Raw genomic sequence first — 18416 nt, 5'->3', positions numbered from 1 at the left:
TCACTCAACTAGGATTTTCATTAGGATTTCTAGTCTCACACTATGGTGGATATCTCCTCTCTCTTTTTCTCTCTATGAGAGCTCTTCTTACTTGCTTCCTTACTTCTTTAGTTTTCTCTTCCTTAGAAGTTCCTTTTATGGAATGAGATGAAGACTTCTTCATAAAAAGATTAATGGTCATTACATTTTCAAGAGAGAATTACAATTTCCAAAAAACTTTTTAATGGCTATAATTGAATACATTCAATGGATTACCAATATTAAATGATCTTAATCTCTCATTAAATTAAGGAGAGATTCCCAACAATAAGAATGTGTTTTCGTTTATTTAACAAGAATGAGTAAATTGTTACATTAAAAAAATACTTAATTGAAAATTTTAAAAACAATAAGACGATATTGAAATCAATTTAAAAATAGTGGGAGTTCAAATTTAAATTAAGAAACTATTAAACTTAAATTTTAATATACATGGAAGAGAGTTCAAATTAATGTAACTTTTAGCAAATGTTAAACTTGTTAATATTTTTAAATTGAATTATTTTATTTTGAAACTCACTAATAAAAAAGGAAAAAATTATTTTGCATAGATCTTATTATTAAAAACATATATTAATATAAATTTATTTAATATCTCATTTTTATAAATTAAAATTAGTATAATATATATCTTTTAAAATATTAAAATATGAATTAATTTATTATCTTGTTGTGGTTTAATATTTAAAAAATTAATAAAAATAATTATGATATAATAGTTGGATAAAAACAAATATTTTCTATATAAATTATTAATAATGTAATATTTAAAAGTTATATTGCTCTAATTTAATATCTCATGAATGTGTGTTTTTTTTAATTAACAACACATGGTAATGGTAAAATGTCCATTCCTATTTCCTACAAGAATCCTAATATTGCGTAGAGTCTCTCGTCAACGCTCTACCAGTTTGAAAGTTCTTACCTTTTCACTCCAAATTCAGATTCTCTTCCATGGATTTCGTGGTATCTATTCTTCCCTTTGTTAGGTTCCTTTTCTTTTTCTTTTTTGGATTTTGGGTTTTAATTTTGTTTTGCAAAACTAGGAGAAGCTGAAAATTTGGAAGAAAAAAGCAGACAAAGAATGTGAAGCCCCTCCTGTGTTGTGGTTCGAAACCTCTGTCTCTGTTTGTCGCCGCTTCCAGTTTGAACCCCATGGCCAACTTTCCGTATTCTTCTACTACTTACCCTCTCTATCTTCTTAGTACCATTGGTGATTTCGATTTTGCTTTTTTTAATCAGAATTATAGTGAAATTTGTATTGAAGGTCGATATAACGGCACCAATTGAGAAGGTGAAACTCCAATTTTGATTTTATAACAACACCAAAAACATCTATTGAACTTCATATAAACATTGTTGTTGTTGTTGTTCTTATTGGATGGGAGACCTTGCTCAAATTTAAGGAAACTTTCCACAAAGGAGTGATTCAAAAAAATGAAGTAGCTAAATTTTGTTTCCCTTTATTTTATTTTTTACTTTTTCCAAGGAAATGCATTTTTTTTTTCGTTTTTCTTTCAAGGATGTATCTTATTTCACTTTGTTTTAATTTTCCAAATATTGGTACAATGGTGAAAACAGATTGTGTATTTCTTAGAAGTGTCTTTGCTGCACTGCCTTACAGCATGTTTATTTTTTGTTTCTCTGTAGGTGAATACTATTGGTGATTCCCGGCCATTATACCACAAGGTTGTTGACTCATTCCTGAATAAATTTTTCCCATCAGGATATCCGTACAGGTTGTTTGGTCTTTTCCTGAGTATGTTGGCATGCAATGGTGGTTTATTTGATTAACTAATTCATTTTTCGGTGTTTGCTTTGCAGTGTGAATGAAGGTTACCTCAGATACACACAATTTCGAGCACTGCAACACACTGCCAGCGCAGCTCTGTCTGTGTTATCGACTCAGGTATTCTTCTAATAACTTGAGAACATCAGCAATCATGTATCCGCTTTCCTAATGACTGATGCTAAATCTTTTAGTTAAACCTGTTTATTCCTCACATCTTGTGGAAACCAGGTGGATTTTGGTTTTTATTATTTTTCAACAAAGGTCGCTACCTTATTGTAAGCTAATCCAGACACAGTAGATGTTGGCATGTGAAGGATAACTATAGTTGGTTTATTACTTTATTATCTCATTAATGTAACTAACATTTGACTGCTAACTCAACTCTCTTAGTAAGTGAGTTTATGTCTAACACAAGCTCACAAAATTGGCTTGTAAAGTAAGGATTGCACCCCATTTATATATGTTATAATTTGGCCTTGTTCCAAGTGAACCCGATTCCAGTGGCATAATAGTCCCAAAAAACTTGACTAGGATAGACTCTAAGGACTCTAATACCATTTTAGTAAGTGGGTTTATGCTTAACTTAACCTTACATAACCGGCTTATCAGGTGAGGATTGTATCCCACTTATATATTATAATTTGGTGTTATTTCTAGTTGATGTAGAATCTCTATCAAGCAAAAGGAAATGGAAAAAAAGAGGAATAGTTAGAGTCATTTATCATGAAGAGTTACACATTTCTTAATATAAATTAAGCTAAAACTAGACACTAAAGGAAAATGTAAGAGTACCCAATTTTTTCTGTTGACAGAAAGAGTATTATTGCCACAAGTTGAAATAAGATTTGGAAGAGAAGTTATGGTGGCATGACGAGACAACTAATGAAGTGCTGAAGTGAAAGAGTCCAGCAAAGCTGATTTGGCTGTGATACGACCTGTGAACCTATTTTAATATATTGCAAAGCCTATATACGGAGCACGTTCTTTTTATTTATTATCTATTGTTTTACCGAAAGATCCTTACTAAAACAATTGAGTTTGAAGTGGGTCTCTTATAGTCCTCCTCCAACAAGAGTCTAAATTGGGAAGAAGGAATGTAGAGAATTAGAGCACTAAGCTTTCATTAATATTTGAAGTTGCCATTTAGTTTCTTTTTAAGCAATAGAGTTAGTTAAATGGAAGCAAAAAGAGAGATTAATGGGTAGGGGGAAGGTTATTTTTTACACAAAGAGAAAGGGGAGAAGCAAGTTCTGGAGAGAGTTATCCTTCTTTATCACATCGTGTTCTTAGACTTTGCTCTGTATCACCCTGATTCCTAATCAGATCTGGATTGACTAGCAATAAAAATCACATGTTTGCCTCATTTTCTGGTCCATTTCTGTTAGTATTCTTGTGCTGTATCTTTTTCTTCTGCAGTCACTGCTATTTGCTGCAGGCTTGCGGCCCACTCCTGCACAAGCAACTGCTGTTAGTTGGGTAATTTGAAGCTACTTTGCCTTTGACGATTTCTCAGACCAGTTATGGTGCCATGCATGTAATATATAACTCGTTTCTCTTGCCAATATTCAGATTTTAAAGGATGGCATGCAACATTTAGGGAATCTAATATGTAGCAATATGGGTGCAAGAATGGATTCTGAGCCTAAACGTTGGAGAGTTTTAGGTTTGCATTAAAGTTGGAACATTTTCGCTTTTTCTTATATGAGCTCTTATTTGTCATATTCTATGGTGTATGACTGGAATAAGCCTTCCATCTTGCAGCTGATGTGCTCTATGATATAGGCACTGGTTTGGAAGTGCTTTCTCCCTTATGTCCACAGCTTTTTCTTGAAATGGCTGGCCTAGGAAATTTTGCCAAGGTACACATTTTTATTGAATTTTTAAAATCAATTTACATGGTGGCATTTGTTAACATACAAGTTGACAAAATACTAGTTTTCATTCTCATTCATGCTTATGTTTGTCATGATAGAGAACATTTTTTGTTCCAGTGAAAGTAACTGTTCATTAAACTATTCCATTTTGGGTATAATCTTACCTTTCCACTTGTTTTGGAGTCAACAGGGGATGGCAGTTGTTGCATCAAGAGCTACAAGATTACCTATATATTCTTCATTTGCTAAAGAAGGAAATCTAAGTGACCTATTTGCTAGAGGGGAGGCTATTTCAACTCTCTTCAATGTTGTTGGAATTGGAATTGGAATTCAATTAGCATCTACTGTATGTGCATCAATGCAGGGAAAGGTATATTAAAGTTTTAAGCAACATATTCTGTAATATGGGATATTTGGTACATGTTGCGTTGTGGTAACCATATTGGTTATTTTCCATTAAAAGCATTACTAAAAAATATGGAAGAAAATAACTTTATTATTATTATTATTATTATATCTTAAGATAAAAATAATTAGGCCAACTACTGAAATAATATATAAGCATTTATATGAATTCAAACTGATGGAATATGAAACATTTCTTTCTTGTTAGTTGGTTGTGGGGCCTCTACTATCATTTATACACATATACAGCGTTACTGAAGAGATGAGAGCTACTCCTATCAATACCTTGAATCCACAAAGAACTGCATTGATTGTGGCCGATTTTCTCAAGGTGTGGTCTGTGCTTTGGTAAATGAACTCTTAGTTTCCATTCTTTATTTGTGAAACTGAAATGCTGTTGGACTGTTGATTGAGTACAAGCCAGGCTGGAAACGTATCAAGCCCAGCTGATCTAAGATATCAAGAAGATTTGGTATTTCCTCGGAAACTTATAGAAGATGCTGGAAATGTTAGAGTGGGTAGGGCTTTGCACAAGGCAATTACGCCTTCAAAGCTTCTTGAGTTAAAACAAGTATTCCCTGGGGAGAAGTTTCTTTTAAATGGTGGTAATAGGTGCATTGATATGGTACTGACGCAAGATGCTATTGGTGAAGATGCATTGAGAGGGTGGCTAGTTGCTGCATATGCTGTACAAATTGACAAGTCCTCTCATGAGCTCAGTAACAGTACCCTGCTGCAGGCCTATGAGAAAATGAATGAGGTGTTCCCTCTGTTTTTGAAAGAATTAGAGTGCAAAGGGTGGCACACAGATCGTTTTCTGGATGGAAGTGGTAGCCGCTTTGCATTGTAGTGTTCAAAATTCAATCCTGTCCTAGCTTTACTTCCTGCAGTCTAAGATGCATATAGACATAAAAGACACCAAATGATATGCTGATAATTCCCTAGCCAAAGTTCAAATAACTTCACATAAAAAACACTACTTTACATAATGAACAATTGAAGTTCTTACCATGGGACTAGTAATGACACTTCAACATTTAACTGATTAGTATTTAAATAGGATTAGTATATTTATAATGGTATTTCTATAGAAAGATTGTTTACTTGGGGTGATTCTATTTATATGTTATATAAAATTTTGTTACAATTCCACGTGGTTTATAGAATATGACTAAAATAGAGGGTACAAATATTAATTTACAAGTTGAATTTTTTAAATTGAATTAGAGTTATACTTTTTTAATACGATATCATAGTGTATATTCCATTGATATATGTTACGTTTATTGTGTTACTTTTTATAATAATGTCCACAAAAATCTAATAATTTTTATAGGTTGCAGATTTCATATTATTTAGAATTACAACTAAAATAACATATATTAATGAGTACAAATTTTATTTTACTAAAGTTTGTAATTTTTAATAGATTTGAATTAAAGAAATGTTAATATTTTTTATTTATTATTTATCCACATTAGATATTTTTATATATTTAAATTGGATGAAATTTTTATAGTAATAATATAATTTAATATATTATTTAAAATTCATTAAATATTGATTTAGTATAATAAATATATAATTTTCATTGAATCTATGTCTATTTACATTAAAAAAATATTAAATAAAAAATTAATAATATCTAAATAATTTTTATTATTAATAAAAGTTATAAACTGATTTCTAAATTAGTATTTAATATCAATATAATAATTTTTTAGTTTATAAAATAATATTTACTTTAGTTAATAACTAATTATTTTTTTTATAAAATTAGTTTATATTTAATGATTTTTTTATATTATATTTACGTAAACATCTATTTTTTAAAATTAAAAAAATATTTATTTATGTCTAATTGTAGCTCACCACCCTAATAATTGGAAGGGATATTTTATTATTACTATTATTATTATTACTGGGTTTTACCAATTAATTATACATACTTTATTATGTAAGCATGCATTTAAACTTTTCAATTCTGAATCAATTTAATAAATTCAATGAATGCAATATTTAATATGTTGAATGAAAATATTAAAAATTATGAGAAAATATAATATTAATAATATTATGAAGATTAATTATATTATTTAATTTTTTACTAAAGTCATAATTAGTTATGTAAGCAAAAATATTTTTAGTTACACATTTATATATAACATTAACAGCATTAAATACTATATTACGAAAAATTTGGTTATTTTAAAATATATTTCATGAAAAATGATAATTATTTTTTTTATAGTTGTAAATCTAGAAATTAAGAGTTAATTAATTTATATGTGTATATATATATATATATATAATTGTATGTATTACATTAGATTAAACTTAATTTTTTGAAATAATTTTACAATTTAATATTTTATAATAAACAGAACAACAAATTTAAATGTATAAGTATATTCTAACATACAGCTATATACGTCCCGGCATTAAATTTTATTATAATTACAGTTTCTTAATAATATTTCTTACACTAAATTATTGAAATGGACTCTTTTATGGAAATAAGTTTTTGATGGGATTCATTCTTCCGGAAAAACCATTATTTAGTAGTCAGTCAATTAGCTATTCCCATAAATGGAAATTGCCTTTTTCCGAATATTTTTTTTATCAGACTTTTCAAAACAACTTGTTTTTAATTTTAATAAATGTTTATTGAAATTATTAATTACTCATAGTTTATAACATTAATAATGCAGTGCAGTGTATAGAAAGTATATAACATGTGTCAGAGGTTGAAGGCTCAACCTTCAACCTTAATTTAATTTTTGTTGTTTCGGCTTGCTGGTTCTGAGTTGAAGTTAAGTTTTGTTATTATTTTTTATGTAAATAAAAAGAGAGGCGAATGGTTATTGATTTTGTGTGTGGAGAAACAGTAACAGGAAAGATGGGAAGAAGTCCTTGCAGTGAGGGATTGGGGTTGAACAAAGGGCTATGGACTCGAGAGGAAGATCTCATTCTCATCAATCATATCAACAAACATGGTCACAAAAATTGGCGTGCCCTACCCACACAAGCTGGTAATAATTCTAACCTAAATCTACTACTGCTTTCTTGTTCAATCGAATCTGAGTTTTGTTTAATGTTGTTGTTTTCTTATTCCTTAATTTAATCAAATAGGGCTTTTGAGGTGTGGAAAGAGTTGCAGACTCCGGTGGATAAACTATCTAAGGCCAGATATTAAACGGGGCAACTTTACAAGAGAAGAAGAAGACATGATAATCCAGTTGCATGAAAACCTGGGGAACAGGTAATTTTTTTGTTAAAATTTAATCAGAAATGTTTGTGATGTAAGTATGCGCATTAATATATGAAAATTTATGCAGATGGTCAGCCATAGCAGCAAAGTTAGCAGGTCGCACAGACAACGAAATAAAGAACGTGTGGAACACCCACTTGAAGAAGAGGTCCCAACAAGACAAAGACACAAAACGAAACCACTCCTTGGTCTGCACACAAATTTCCAAACAACAACCCGTGAAGGCTCTTCCGACAGATCATGTCATCCAAACCACAGAAAAGAAGGCACTGTCTTCTCCACACTGTGCAAGCAGTGACGTGTCAACCCTCACCGCTTCTACCACCTGTGACGGCAGTGACCACAAGAGTGTTGGTGCTATTCATCATCAGCATCACTTGCCCGTGAAGGCTGAATCGCTGGATGATGATTTCTGGTCTCAAGTTCTCTCACCTGGTAACTCCGGTGACACCAGCAGTTTTCCGGCCACCGGCCCGGCTGAACGGGACTTCCAATGTCCACTCTCTCCGTCGTTGACTTCGAAAGGGGTGCATTCGTCAAGTGCGTACGATAATGTGAAGTTCTGGTACGATGTGTACATGGGAGAACAAGAATTAGGAGAGTTCTGATGCTGGCGATGTGGTTGATGTTAGAGATATTTCAATTGAGCATGTTAGTTATTGTTTATTAGGTAAATTAGTTATTCTTACCTTTTCAGCTTTTGGACTTGAGAATGAACTTTGGTTCAGAAATTTCAGTAGCGAATGAAAGTAAATTTGGATAAGACATCTCAAATCAGTAATTCTTTTGGTTTTATAGTGTATTTATAAGTTTTAGGCTTTTTGAATAAAGCTAAATAATAGAAAAATATATTTGATTGCATTTCTGAAGATGTTATTGAATATTGAACTATAAGTAATTATTAATAGTTTTGGATTATTAGCCTAATACTTCAACTGTGAGGATGTTATTACGGTCAATTTGATTGGGAATTGGTTTTACCCACGGAGATAATATGGTTGCATATAAATTACTGATACAAATCAATAATAATAATAATATTATTATTAATATTTTTTAATATTATTTATATTATTTATATTATTCTTAATAATAATAATAATATTATTATTATTAATATTATAATAATTACCATTAACATTATTTATATGAATATGAATATAATTATTATTAATTTAATATTTTCATCTTAATATATATTAGTTTAAGATAATATTAATAGTATTACTTTTATAGTAAATTATCATTAATGATAAGAAAATTATTAATATTATTATTACATCATTATTATATTTATCATCATCATTTTTATAAATACTATTACATCAATTTATTAAATTCATATTTTTAAATATATATATATATATATATATTAATATTATTATTATCATCATAAATTTTTATTAATAATATAAAGATTATCACTATTATTATTACTAACGGAACAGAGACGTTCCCGCGCCTGTGTATCCGCATTTCTTATTTTTTCATTTATATATTAAACAATGTTATTATTCGCACACTTATATTAACAATAGAATTTTACAGTACATTATGAATAAAAAAATGTCATTATTATCACTATTATGTAAAATCATTATATCTTGGTGTGAATTGGCTTAACTAATGCGAGTGATTAATCATCTTTCTAATTGTTACATTCTTTACAAATTTTGTTTTCTACGAAAGAATGACAATTATGAATAAATTTCAAAATACACACACATATATTATGTTACCTTTAATATAATTTATACCTATATATAAAGGGATTCCCCTCTTAACTTCCATTTTATTCCAATTTTATCCTTATCCTTATATTTTATTTTATTATTTTAAAAATATATGAGAGGAAATATTTGTCATTTTGTGACTTCTTTATTTTTAAAAATTAAATATTGAATTTTAAATTTTAAATTTTAAATTTTGACTTTTGAATTTTGAATTATGGAGTAATTGTAAACATAATTCAAAATGTTTTGAGTCACTCATCTTTTCACTTATTCAACCAAACATTTTCTTTCAAATTTCATTCTTCTCCCTTTTTTCTTCAATGGTTGAGAAAAACCACTTACATCATCCAAGAACTCAATTAATGTTGGATCTAAGAAGTGAACATTTTCCCAAAACTGTGACGGTGTGTAATGATGCAAGAAAAAAGAAGAAGAAAGTTTCACGTTTTCAACAAAAATAACTCTTTCATTCTTCTTAGGTATGCACATTCTCTTCTTCACTTTACCCAACTTCTTTGTTACACTTTTTATGATTATATATTATTTATCATTATATTTATTCGTCTCTCATTTCTCCTCTCTTTTCTCTATAAATTTGTTCTTTCGTATCATTGTGCACTTTTTTTCCTCTCTTTTTCATTTTCCCTATATGTGTCTCCGTGTCAATATTAAACGAGTACTATTCTCGCCAGCTGACTCGCTTGCTGGTTGACATGAATGACAATCTCTGACTCTCCTATCTCCGCTTGAGAATCGAACTTCCTTGGTTGAAGAATCTCTCACCTGCAAAGACAAATGCGCCTTGACGGTCGTTTGCACTTCGACTTACGACAATGAAGATCACTTCGGCTACTCCCAACACCACATCGTTAAGGAGTTCATCGTCTTTGTCGATCGTACCGCCGCCAAACGCATCCCTCAAGGCCAACGGTAATATGTACAACACGAAAGTTCCTTATGTGATCAATTATATGTACCCCTCATGGTCAATTATCTGTTGCATTATCAAGAGGTGTTTCATAAGCTTCAACAAAAATTATTATTAAAGAAGGACACCTCGAAGGAGAAGATGAAATTTTACCAAAAATGTTGTTTGTAAAGAGATATTTTGTTATCTCAAAAATCAGGTATTATCTTTATACTTATATTTTATTTTATTATTCTAAAAATATATGAGAGAAAATATTTGTCATTTTTCGAATTCTTTATTTTTATAAACTAAATTTTGAATTTTGACCTTAAACTTTGAATTTCTAATTTTAAATTTTGAATTTTAAACTTTGAATTTCTATTTTTAAATTTTGAATTTGAAATTTGAAATTTTGAATTTTGAATTATGGAGTAAATGTAAACATAATTCAAAATGGTTTAAGTCACTCATCTTTTCACTTATTCAACCAAACATTTTTCTTCAAACCTCATCCTTCTCCCTTTTTTCTTCAATGGTTGAGAAAAACCAGTTACATCATCCAAGAACTCAATTAATGTTGGATGTAAGAAGTGAACCTTTTCTCAAAACTGTGATGGTGACTCTTTCATTCTTCTTAGGTATGCACATTTTCTTCTTCACTTTACCCAACTTTTCTGTTACACTTTTTATGATTATATATTATTTATCATTATATTTATTAGTCTTTCATTTATCCTCTCTTTTCTCTACAAATTTGTTCTTCTTTTCTTTGCAAATTTGTTCTTTCGTATCATTGTGCACTTTTTTTCCTCTCTTTTTCATTTTCCCTAGGGGTGTTTTCGTGTCAATATTGCTAGTACACATCGGAATATCTTGTTTTTGATCTATTCTCTTTCATTCTTTTTGAACTTTTACTGAGTTTTTTTTCAGGGGGAGTGAGAGAGAGAAAATCTAGAGCGAGAGTGAAAACAATGAAGATTACACGCCATTGTTAGTGCTTAGATGCACAAGTGAAGGTTATGATCCCATGATTTTCGTGAACGTTTCTGACAATGAATATCACTTCGGCTACTCCCAACACCACATCGTTATGGAGTTCATCGTCTTTGTCGATCGTACCGCCGCCAAACGCATCCCTCAAGGCCGACGGTAATATGTACAATACAAAAGTTCCGTATGTGATCAATTATGTGTACCCCTCATGGTCAATTATCTGTTGCATTATCAAAAGGTGTTTCATAAGGTTCCACAAAAATTCTTATTAAAAAAGAACACCTTGAAAAAGAAGATGAAAATTTACCAAAATTGTTGTTTATAAAGATATTTTGTTATCTCAAAAATCAGGTATTGTTTATTTAACACATAAATAGAACAATACCTCATTTTTGTTATAACAAAAAATCTTTATAAACAACATTTTTGGTTAAATTTCATCTTCTCTTTCAAGGTGTTATTCTTTAATAAGAATTTTTGTTGAAGCTTAAGAAACACCTCTTGATAATGCAACATATAATTGAACATGAGGGGTTCATATAATTGATCACATAAGGAACATTCGTGTTGTACATATTAACGTTGGCTTTGAGGGTTGTGTTTGGTGGCAATAAGATCGATAAAGACGATGAACTCCTTAATGATGTGGTGTTTGGAGTAGCCAAAGTGATTTTCATTGTTGAAAGCGTTCGCGAGAATCATGGGATCTTCATTGTCGAAACCTTTTCCCAAAACTGTAATGGTGTGTAATGATGCAGGAAAAAAGAAGATGAAAATTTCATGCTTTCAACAAAAATAACTCTTTCATTCTTCTTAGGAATGCACATTCTCTTTTTCACTTTACCCAACTTCTTTGTTACACTTTTTGTGATTATATATTTGTACCGCCCTGGTAGTCGGAAGTGATGACGTGACAGCAAGCTATTATGCAGGCGTGTTGAGCGGGGCCCATGGCTGGCAGAAGGGAAGGAAGTCGGGGGGCTCGTGTTGTCGCCAATTATTAAGTTGGCGTGCTCCGATCAATAGCATACCTAAACCGGCGGTCACCAGGATTGAGATGAAGTCGCCGGATGCGAACCCAGACGACCTAGTGGTTAGAGATCGCCGAAACAAGTACATCGCCGAAGATGAAGTCGTCAGATAGTCATTTCCTAGCTGGCCAAAGGCTGAGGTCGGGTAACGGCTTACCTGAACATGCACGGTGAAGCAAGAGAAGTAGATCATGAAGGCGGCCGGCGAGACCACAGGGAAGGTGTGTATGAAGGCACCCGTACTCGCCACGCAGAAGAGATCACGCTCCAAGGCAGCTATGCACTGAGTTGTTTCATGCATAAGTAACTTAGCCAAAAGCCTGAAGAGTAAGAAGTGGCGCCCAAGCCAAGGATGCTCCAGATGGTGACACGTGTACAGCTGGATGCGAGCCACGTGTCCAGATGTGTAACTGTCAGGAGAGAGAAAGTACGCAGGTATTTAAGAGATTCTAACGAACTTCTGAGGTACGCACGTTTAGATTACTTCTTTACGCTTGCGAGAACTTGAGTACGCTGAGAGAGAATTTTGCACGGTTCCTTAGAGTTCTTGAGTTTTCTCTTAGTATTTGGTGGTTCAGTCACTGACTTGGGCGTCGGAGCGTGATCGGCCAGAGCGGCGCCGTTCTGTCTTTTGCAGGTTCTTGAGGTGAATCAAAGCGAAGGACCGAAGCTAACACGGTGCAGAAGTCGATCCAGATTTGACGAGGCAAGACTCCAGCGTCTTGGTCAACAGGCAGGATCATCAGGCGCTCATCGTGGGGCCGTGTAAAACTTGTTTCCATCCACAGTGTGAGTTCTTGGAAGTTTCTGCAGTTTCTGTGCGGTTGCGTGCTGGTGCAACCATTTTCCGCCGTTCATTCAAGCTTTGTTCGGTAGATTCGCGTTTTCCACCGTTCGTTTGAGTTCTTGTTCGGTGAGGAGAGGTTTTTCGCTGTTTACGCGAGTTTCAATCGGTGAAATCGAATCCTCGACGTTCGTTCGGACTTTTCGACCGGTGAATCAGAGGTTTTGGTGGAAAAACTGAAGGTCTGCGGTGAAGTCGCGAGTTTCTGTGAAGGTTTTGCTGTCGGTTGTGCTCTTGGTGTTCTTTGGAGTTTGCGAGGTTCTGACCGATTGATTGCTAGATCGATCGTTGCTGAAGAAGGTGTTGTTCGTCGCTCATTGTGATCTGTTAAGTTTTCATGAGAAAGATGAGAAGCAACCGTTCAAGTCCAGTTGTGCCCGTTGCTGCTGAAGGCGCCATGACTATGGCTCAGATGGTGGAGATTATGCGTGCGCTGCAGGCGAATGTGGAAGCCTCGCGCATAAAGCAGGCTAGGATGCATGAGGACCTGGTCGCCTCTCGGGCCAGGAATGAAGAGCTCAGCAAAGTGACTGAGGAATTGCGCCAAGCTCTTCAGGAGCAGAGAGGGCGCCCAGTCGTTGAAGAGGTCGCGCCGTCGTCGTCGCCTCGCGTTTTCCCCATGCCTTTCGCACAGGTGATCACAGACACGCCTATCCCTGCGAGTGTGGTACCCGTGAAGGCTGTTTTCACCGGCATGGAGGATCCTGAGGCACATCTCACCACGTTCCACACGCAGATGATGCTGTCAGGAGGCTCGGACGCTGTGTATTGCAAGATGTTTGTGAGTACGCTCCAGGGAACAGCGCTGGAATGGTTTGTGAGCCTGCCTACTGGCCACATAACCAATTTCCAGCAGTTTTCGAAGCTTTTCGTCGAGCAGTACATAGTGAACAAGGCGCCGCCTCGGGTGTCTTATGACCTGTTCGACATAAGGCAGTATCAGGGAGAGTCCCTCAGGGACTACTTAAATCGTTTTGGGGCGCAGATGGTCCGCTCGCCAGCCAAGGACGAAGAGATGTTGGTCTACGCCTTCAAAAAGGGCGTGTTGCCGGGACCTTTCTGCGAGGCACTGATCAGGGCTCACCCCGCCACGTTTGCTGAGGTTAGGCGACTTGCGGTGGCCCACATTGCTGATGAGAGCGAGGTCGCCGAGAAGAGAGGGAGCGTGGCCCCGGCTAGGCCACGTGCCCTGACCAGGATCCAGCCACAGAGGGTGCTGGAGACAGCGGCGGCCAAGAGGGATCAGAGGGCCCGCCATCCTTATGATCCAAGAAAAAACAAGGGCAGGGGCCCAGGGAGTACAACCGTCCACCAAAGCATAAGTTTGTGATGGGATTGGCGGACCTGATCGCCATTCCCAATATAGCAGCCAGGCTGAAGGCGCCGGAAAAGGTGGGCGACAAGGTGTTGGGACCATAACCAGAGGCCTGGTGCGAATTTCACCAGGGCTTTGGTCACACCGTTGATTCATGTTTAGCATTGGGATACCAGCTCGACGACCTGGTCAAGAGCGGTTTCCTTAACGATTACCTGCTGGACAGAAGAACGGGGGGCACGTCAAGCTCTCAGCCGGCGGGTGGTGAGACTCAGCAGCATGAGATGCCCACTCATGGAGAGATCCACACCATCGCAGGAGGTTTCTCGGGTGGTGGATGCACCGCGTCACAGAGGAAGAAGTACGCGAGGTCTGTGATGACGGTGGACATGTTCGAAGATCACTCGCCGGATGTGGACATTACGTTCACAAAGCAAGATCTCCGGGACGTTGTACCTCATGACAACGATCCTATAGTCATCTCGCTGGTTACGGCGGGAAGGAAGGTCCACAGGGTTCTGGTGGACCAAGGAAGCTCGGCAGATGTGATGTTCTGGCCGACTTTCACACAGTTGCAGTTGCCCCTTGACCAACTGAGGCCCTATGGAGGGTGCTTGTATGGTTTCGCTGGCGATCAGGTGGAGGTCAGGGGGTATATAGAGTTAAGAACTACGTTCACGGATGAGGCGGGCTCGAGGACGGAAAAAATCAAGTACCTCATCGTGAATGCTCCCTCAGCGTATAACATTCTGTTGGGAAGACCAACACTCAACAGAATAGGAGCTGTGCCTTCAACCAGGCACATGAAGGTGAAGTTGCCATCGATGGAAAGGGTGGTGATCACCATCAAATCTGACCAGAAGGAAGCGAAGAAGTGCTACGAGAATAGCCTGAAAAATAAGAGGTCAGTGAGTTACATCACAACGACGCTGCCTCCCGGAGTGAAGCCCAAGCCGGCAGAGTGGCGAGTTGTTGGTACGACGATGGAGGTGGTAGCCGGAGGCGACGTCGCCATGATGGATGCTGAGGCTGAGGGAGAGAACGCCGAGCGGGAAGAAGAGGCGAGGAACCGCCCCGAGGAAGCGAGGGAGCTGGGAATCGCCAGGGCGGTGATCGCCAGGGAAGCTAGACCCAAACCCGTCGAGGAATGGCTCGAGAGGGAGATCGGGGGAAAGGTCTTCAAGTTGGGAAGATCCTTAGACGCTGAGCTCCAAGACCAGATTGCCAAGGTGATAGAGCGGCATCTGGATGCTTTCGCATGGTCTGCCTTAAACATGCCAGGAATTGACCCCGACTTCTTGTGCCACCATCTAGCAATGGACAACGAGGTCAGACCAGTGCGACAGAGAAGAAGGAAGTTCAACGAGGAGAGAAGGCAGGCGATCAGGTATGAAACCCAGAAGCTCCTCGCTGCAGGCCATATCAGGGAAGTCCAGTACCCTGAGTGGCTGACCAATGTTGTGCTGGTGAATAAAAGCAATGGGAAGTGGCGCATGTGCGTCGATTTCACTGACCTGAACAAGGCTTGCCCAAAGGATTCGTATCCTCTGTCAAGCATAGACGCCCTGGTGGACAGTGCTGCGGGGTGTAAGTTGCTGAGTTTCCTGGATGCCTTCTCGGGGTACAACCAGATAAAGATGCATCCCATGGATGAAGAGAAGACCGCCTTCATGACCGAAAGATCGTGCTACTGCTACAAGGTGATGCCCTTTGGGCTGAAGAACGCGGGGGCCACGTACCAGAGGTTGATGGATCGGGTACTTGCACCGATGCTGGGAGGAATGTGCAAGCATACGTGGATGACATGGTCGTGAGCTCGCCGGAGAAGAGCAAGCACGTCGCGGACTTGGAGGAGTTGTTCACCACAATCACCAAGTTCAGTTTAAAGCTGAACCCCGAGAAGTGCATTTTTGGCGTAGAGGCGAGGAAGTTCCTGAGATTTATATTAACTGAAAGGGGAATAGAAGCCAATCCTGATAAGTGTGCTGCCATTTTGGCGATGAGGATCCCGGCTACCGTGAAGGAGGTGCAGCAACTTACAGGTCGGATGACCGCCTTGTCTCGTTTCGTATCAGCCAGCGGAGAGAAGGGTCATCCGTACTTTCAGTGTTTAAGGCGAAACAACAAGTTTGCCTGGACGAAGGAGTGTGAAGAGGCCTTCGTCAAGCTTAAAGAGTACCTGGCGAGCCCGCCGATTTTGTGCAAACCGCTGGTGGGAACCCCTCTCAGGTTGTATTTTGCTGTAACTGAGAGGGCGGTAAGTGCGGTGCTCGCCCAAGACCAGGACCAGGCTCAGAAGCCTATTTATTTCGTCAGCAAAGTGGTGCAGGGCCCGGAGGTGAGGTATCAGGCCTTGGAGAAAGCCGCGCTGGCTGTGGTATTTTCGGCGAGGAGGTTGCGCCACTATTTTCACAGTTTTACAATACTGGTGATGACCGACTTGCCCATCCAGAAGGTTCTGAAGAAGCCCGATGTAGCTGGGAGGATGGTGAAGTGGGCGGTGGAGCTGTCGGAGTTCGATATCAAGTATGAGCCCCGAGGTTCGATCAAGGGGCAGATTTTCGCTGATTTCGTGGTCGAACTCTCTTCAGAAGCAGCACGAGTTGAGGGGGATGATTTCCGTTGGGTGCTCTCGGTGGACGGATCATCGAACCAGCCGGGTAGCGGTGATGGAGTCATCTTGGAAGGGTCCAACGGCGTGTTGATTGAGCAATCCCTGAGGTTTGCCTTCAAAGCCAACAACAATCAAGTAGAGTATGAGGCGCTGATCGCCGGAATCTTGCTGGCCAAGGAGATGGGAGCTAGGGTGCTGATGGCTAAGAGTGACTCGCTGCTGGTCACGAGACAAGTAACAGGCGAGTTCCAGGCCAAGGATGCACAAATGGCGGCTTACCTGGAGTATGTGCAGGTGAAAAGTTCCTTTGTCTCCTTTGAAGTGGTGCATGTGCCTAGAGAGCAGAATGCCCGAGCTGACTTGCTAGCTAACCTCGCCAGTTCGGGCAAGGGGGGTAGGCAGAGGACGGTGATCCAAGAAACTCTGAAGACGCCTAGAGCATTTGTGGCAGATCACCTGGTTCTTCAAATAAGCAAGTCGACAGAGAAAGCAACGAGGAGTCACAGGTCTCTGACTCAGGAGACCTTGAGATCGCTGAGAATAAGAGCATGTCGGGGAGAGGGGGTGAACATGACGCAGGTCTGCGCTACGCATGAGCCAGACACGTGGATAACGCAGTACCAGCGATGCTTGGCAGATGGCCTTCTCCCGCTAGATCCGACGGAGGCTAGGAAGATAAAGAAGAATTCTAGCAAGTTCACAATGATTGATGGCGAGTTGTATAGGTTTGGGTTCACACACCCACTACTGAAATGTGTGCACGGAGAGAAATGTACAAGAATCATGGCCAAGCTCCATGAAGGGATATGTGGAAGCCACATCGGGGGTCGAGCCCTGGCCGCAAGAGCCCTCCGTGCAGGTTACTATTGGCCTACAATGAGAGAAGACTGCAAGAAGTACGCACAGTGTTGCAAGCAATGTCAGCAGCACGCCGATTGGCACAAGGTGCCTCTCGAGGAGTTGAAGTCGATTTACAGCCCTTGGCCGTTTCATACATGGGGGATCGACATTCTGGGACCTTTTCCAATGGCGATCAGGCAGATGAAGTACTTGGTGGTGGCAATTGAATATTTCACCAAGTGGATCGAAGCAGAACCAGTGGCCCAGATCACCGCACACAAGATCGAGAGCCTCGTGTGGAAGAACATCGTGTGCCGGTTTGGTGTGCCTAAGCATCTGGTGTCGGACAACGGGACTCAGTTTGCAAGTCACCTGTTGAAGAAGCTGTGCGAAGGGGTGGGAATTCAACAAGTGTTTGCATCCGTCGAGCACCCTCAGACAAATGGCCAAGTAGAGTCCGCCAATCGGGTATTGCTAAGAGGCTTGAAGAGAAGGCTAGAGAAAGCCAAGGGATCGTGGGCTGAGGAAGTACCCCGTATAGTTTGGGCGTACCACACCACCGAGCAATCAGGAACCCATGAGACCCCGTTTAGTTTGGTCTATGGATGCGACGCAATGATTCCAGTGGAGATCCAGGAGAGCTCGCCGAGATTCCAGAACTTTGTAGCGGAAGACTCGAACGAGGAAAAAAGGTTGAATCTGGATTTGCTGGATGAGGTCAGGGAGGAGGCAAGATTAAAAGCTGAGGCAGTGAA

At 38.3% G+C, this 18416-nt stretch overlaps 2 protein-coding genes across 4 annotated transcripts; both read left to right on the top strand.

The window, feature by feature from the left end:
• Positions 1-850: 850 nt before the first annotated feature.
• Positions 851-5121, top strand: LOC137829984 (protein root UVB sensitive 2, chloroplastic). 3 transcript variants are annotated; one of them, XM_068637039.1, is made up of 10 exons: positions 851-1005; positions 1086-1208; positions 1690-1778; positions 1864-1948; positions 3248-3307; positions 3401-3494; positions 3593-3690; positions 3896-4075; positions 4319-4441; positions 4535-5121. In XM_068637039.1, the coding sequence occupies exons 1-10, from the start codon at positions 994-996 to the stop codon at positions 4958-4960; spliced, it is 1290 nt and encodes a 429-aa protein (XP_068493140.1). In that variant the 5' UTR covers positions 851-993; the 3' UTR covers positions 4961-5121. The 3 variants fall into 3 exon arrangements, with proteins under 3 accessions (XP_068493140.1, XP_090160802.1, XP_090160803.1); XM_090304676.1 differs by having other exon boundaries at positions 886-1005; positions 2644-3307; XM_090304677.1 differs by having other exon boundaries at positions 932-1005; positions 1086-1333.
• Positions 5122-6837: 1716 nt separating this feature from the next.
• LOC137829982 (transcription factor MYB30) lies at positions 6838-8238 on the top strand. Its single transcript, XM_068637038.2, has 3 exons — positions 6838-7142; positions 7243-7372; positions 7449-8238. The coding sequence occupies exons 1-3, from the start codon at positions 6968-6970 to the stop codon at positions 7987-7989; spliced, it is 846 nt and encodes a 281-aa protein (XP_068493139.1). The 5' UTR covers positions 6838-6967; the 3' UTR covers positions 7990-8238.
• The last annotated feature ends 10178 nt before the right edge of the window (positions 8239-18416 follow it).

Source organism: Phaseolus vulgaris, chromosome 7 (genome assembly GCF_051622355.1).
Source record: "Phaseolus vulgaris cultivar YP4 chromosome 7, ASM5162235v1, whole genome shotgun sequence".
NCBI lineage: Eukaryota > Viridiplantae > Streptophyta > Magnoliopsida > Fabales > Fabaceae > Phaseolus > Phaseolus vulgaris.
Note: the sequence above shows the minus strand (reverse complement) of the source record. Positions and strands in the feature narration are given on the sequence as shown.

Coding starts and splice junctions, on each gene's coding strand:
- LOC137829984 (XM_068637039.1), top strand. Junction 1,209..1,689: donor AACCCCATGGCCAACTTTCC/GTATTCTTCTAC, acceptor GTTTCTCTGTAG/GTGAATACTATTGGTGATTC. Junction 4,442..4,534: donor TTGTGGCCGATTTTCTCAAG/GTGTGGTCTGTG, acceptor AGTACAAGCCAG/GCTGGAAACGTATCAAGCCC.
- LOC137829982 (XM_068637038.2), top strand. CDS start 6,968: ATGGTTATTGATTTTGTGTGTGGAGAAACAGTAACAGGAAAGATGGGA. Junction 7,143..7,242: donor TGCCCTACCCACACAAGCTG/GTAATAATTCTA, acceptor TTAATCAAATAG/GGCTTTTGAGGTGTGGAAAG. Junction 7,373..7,448: donor CATGAAAACCTGGGGAACAG/GTAATTTTTTTG, acceptor AAATTTATGCAG/ATGGTCAGCCATAGCAGCAA.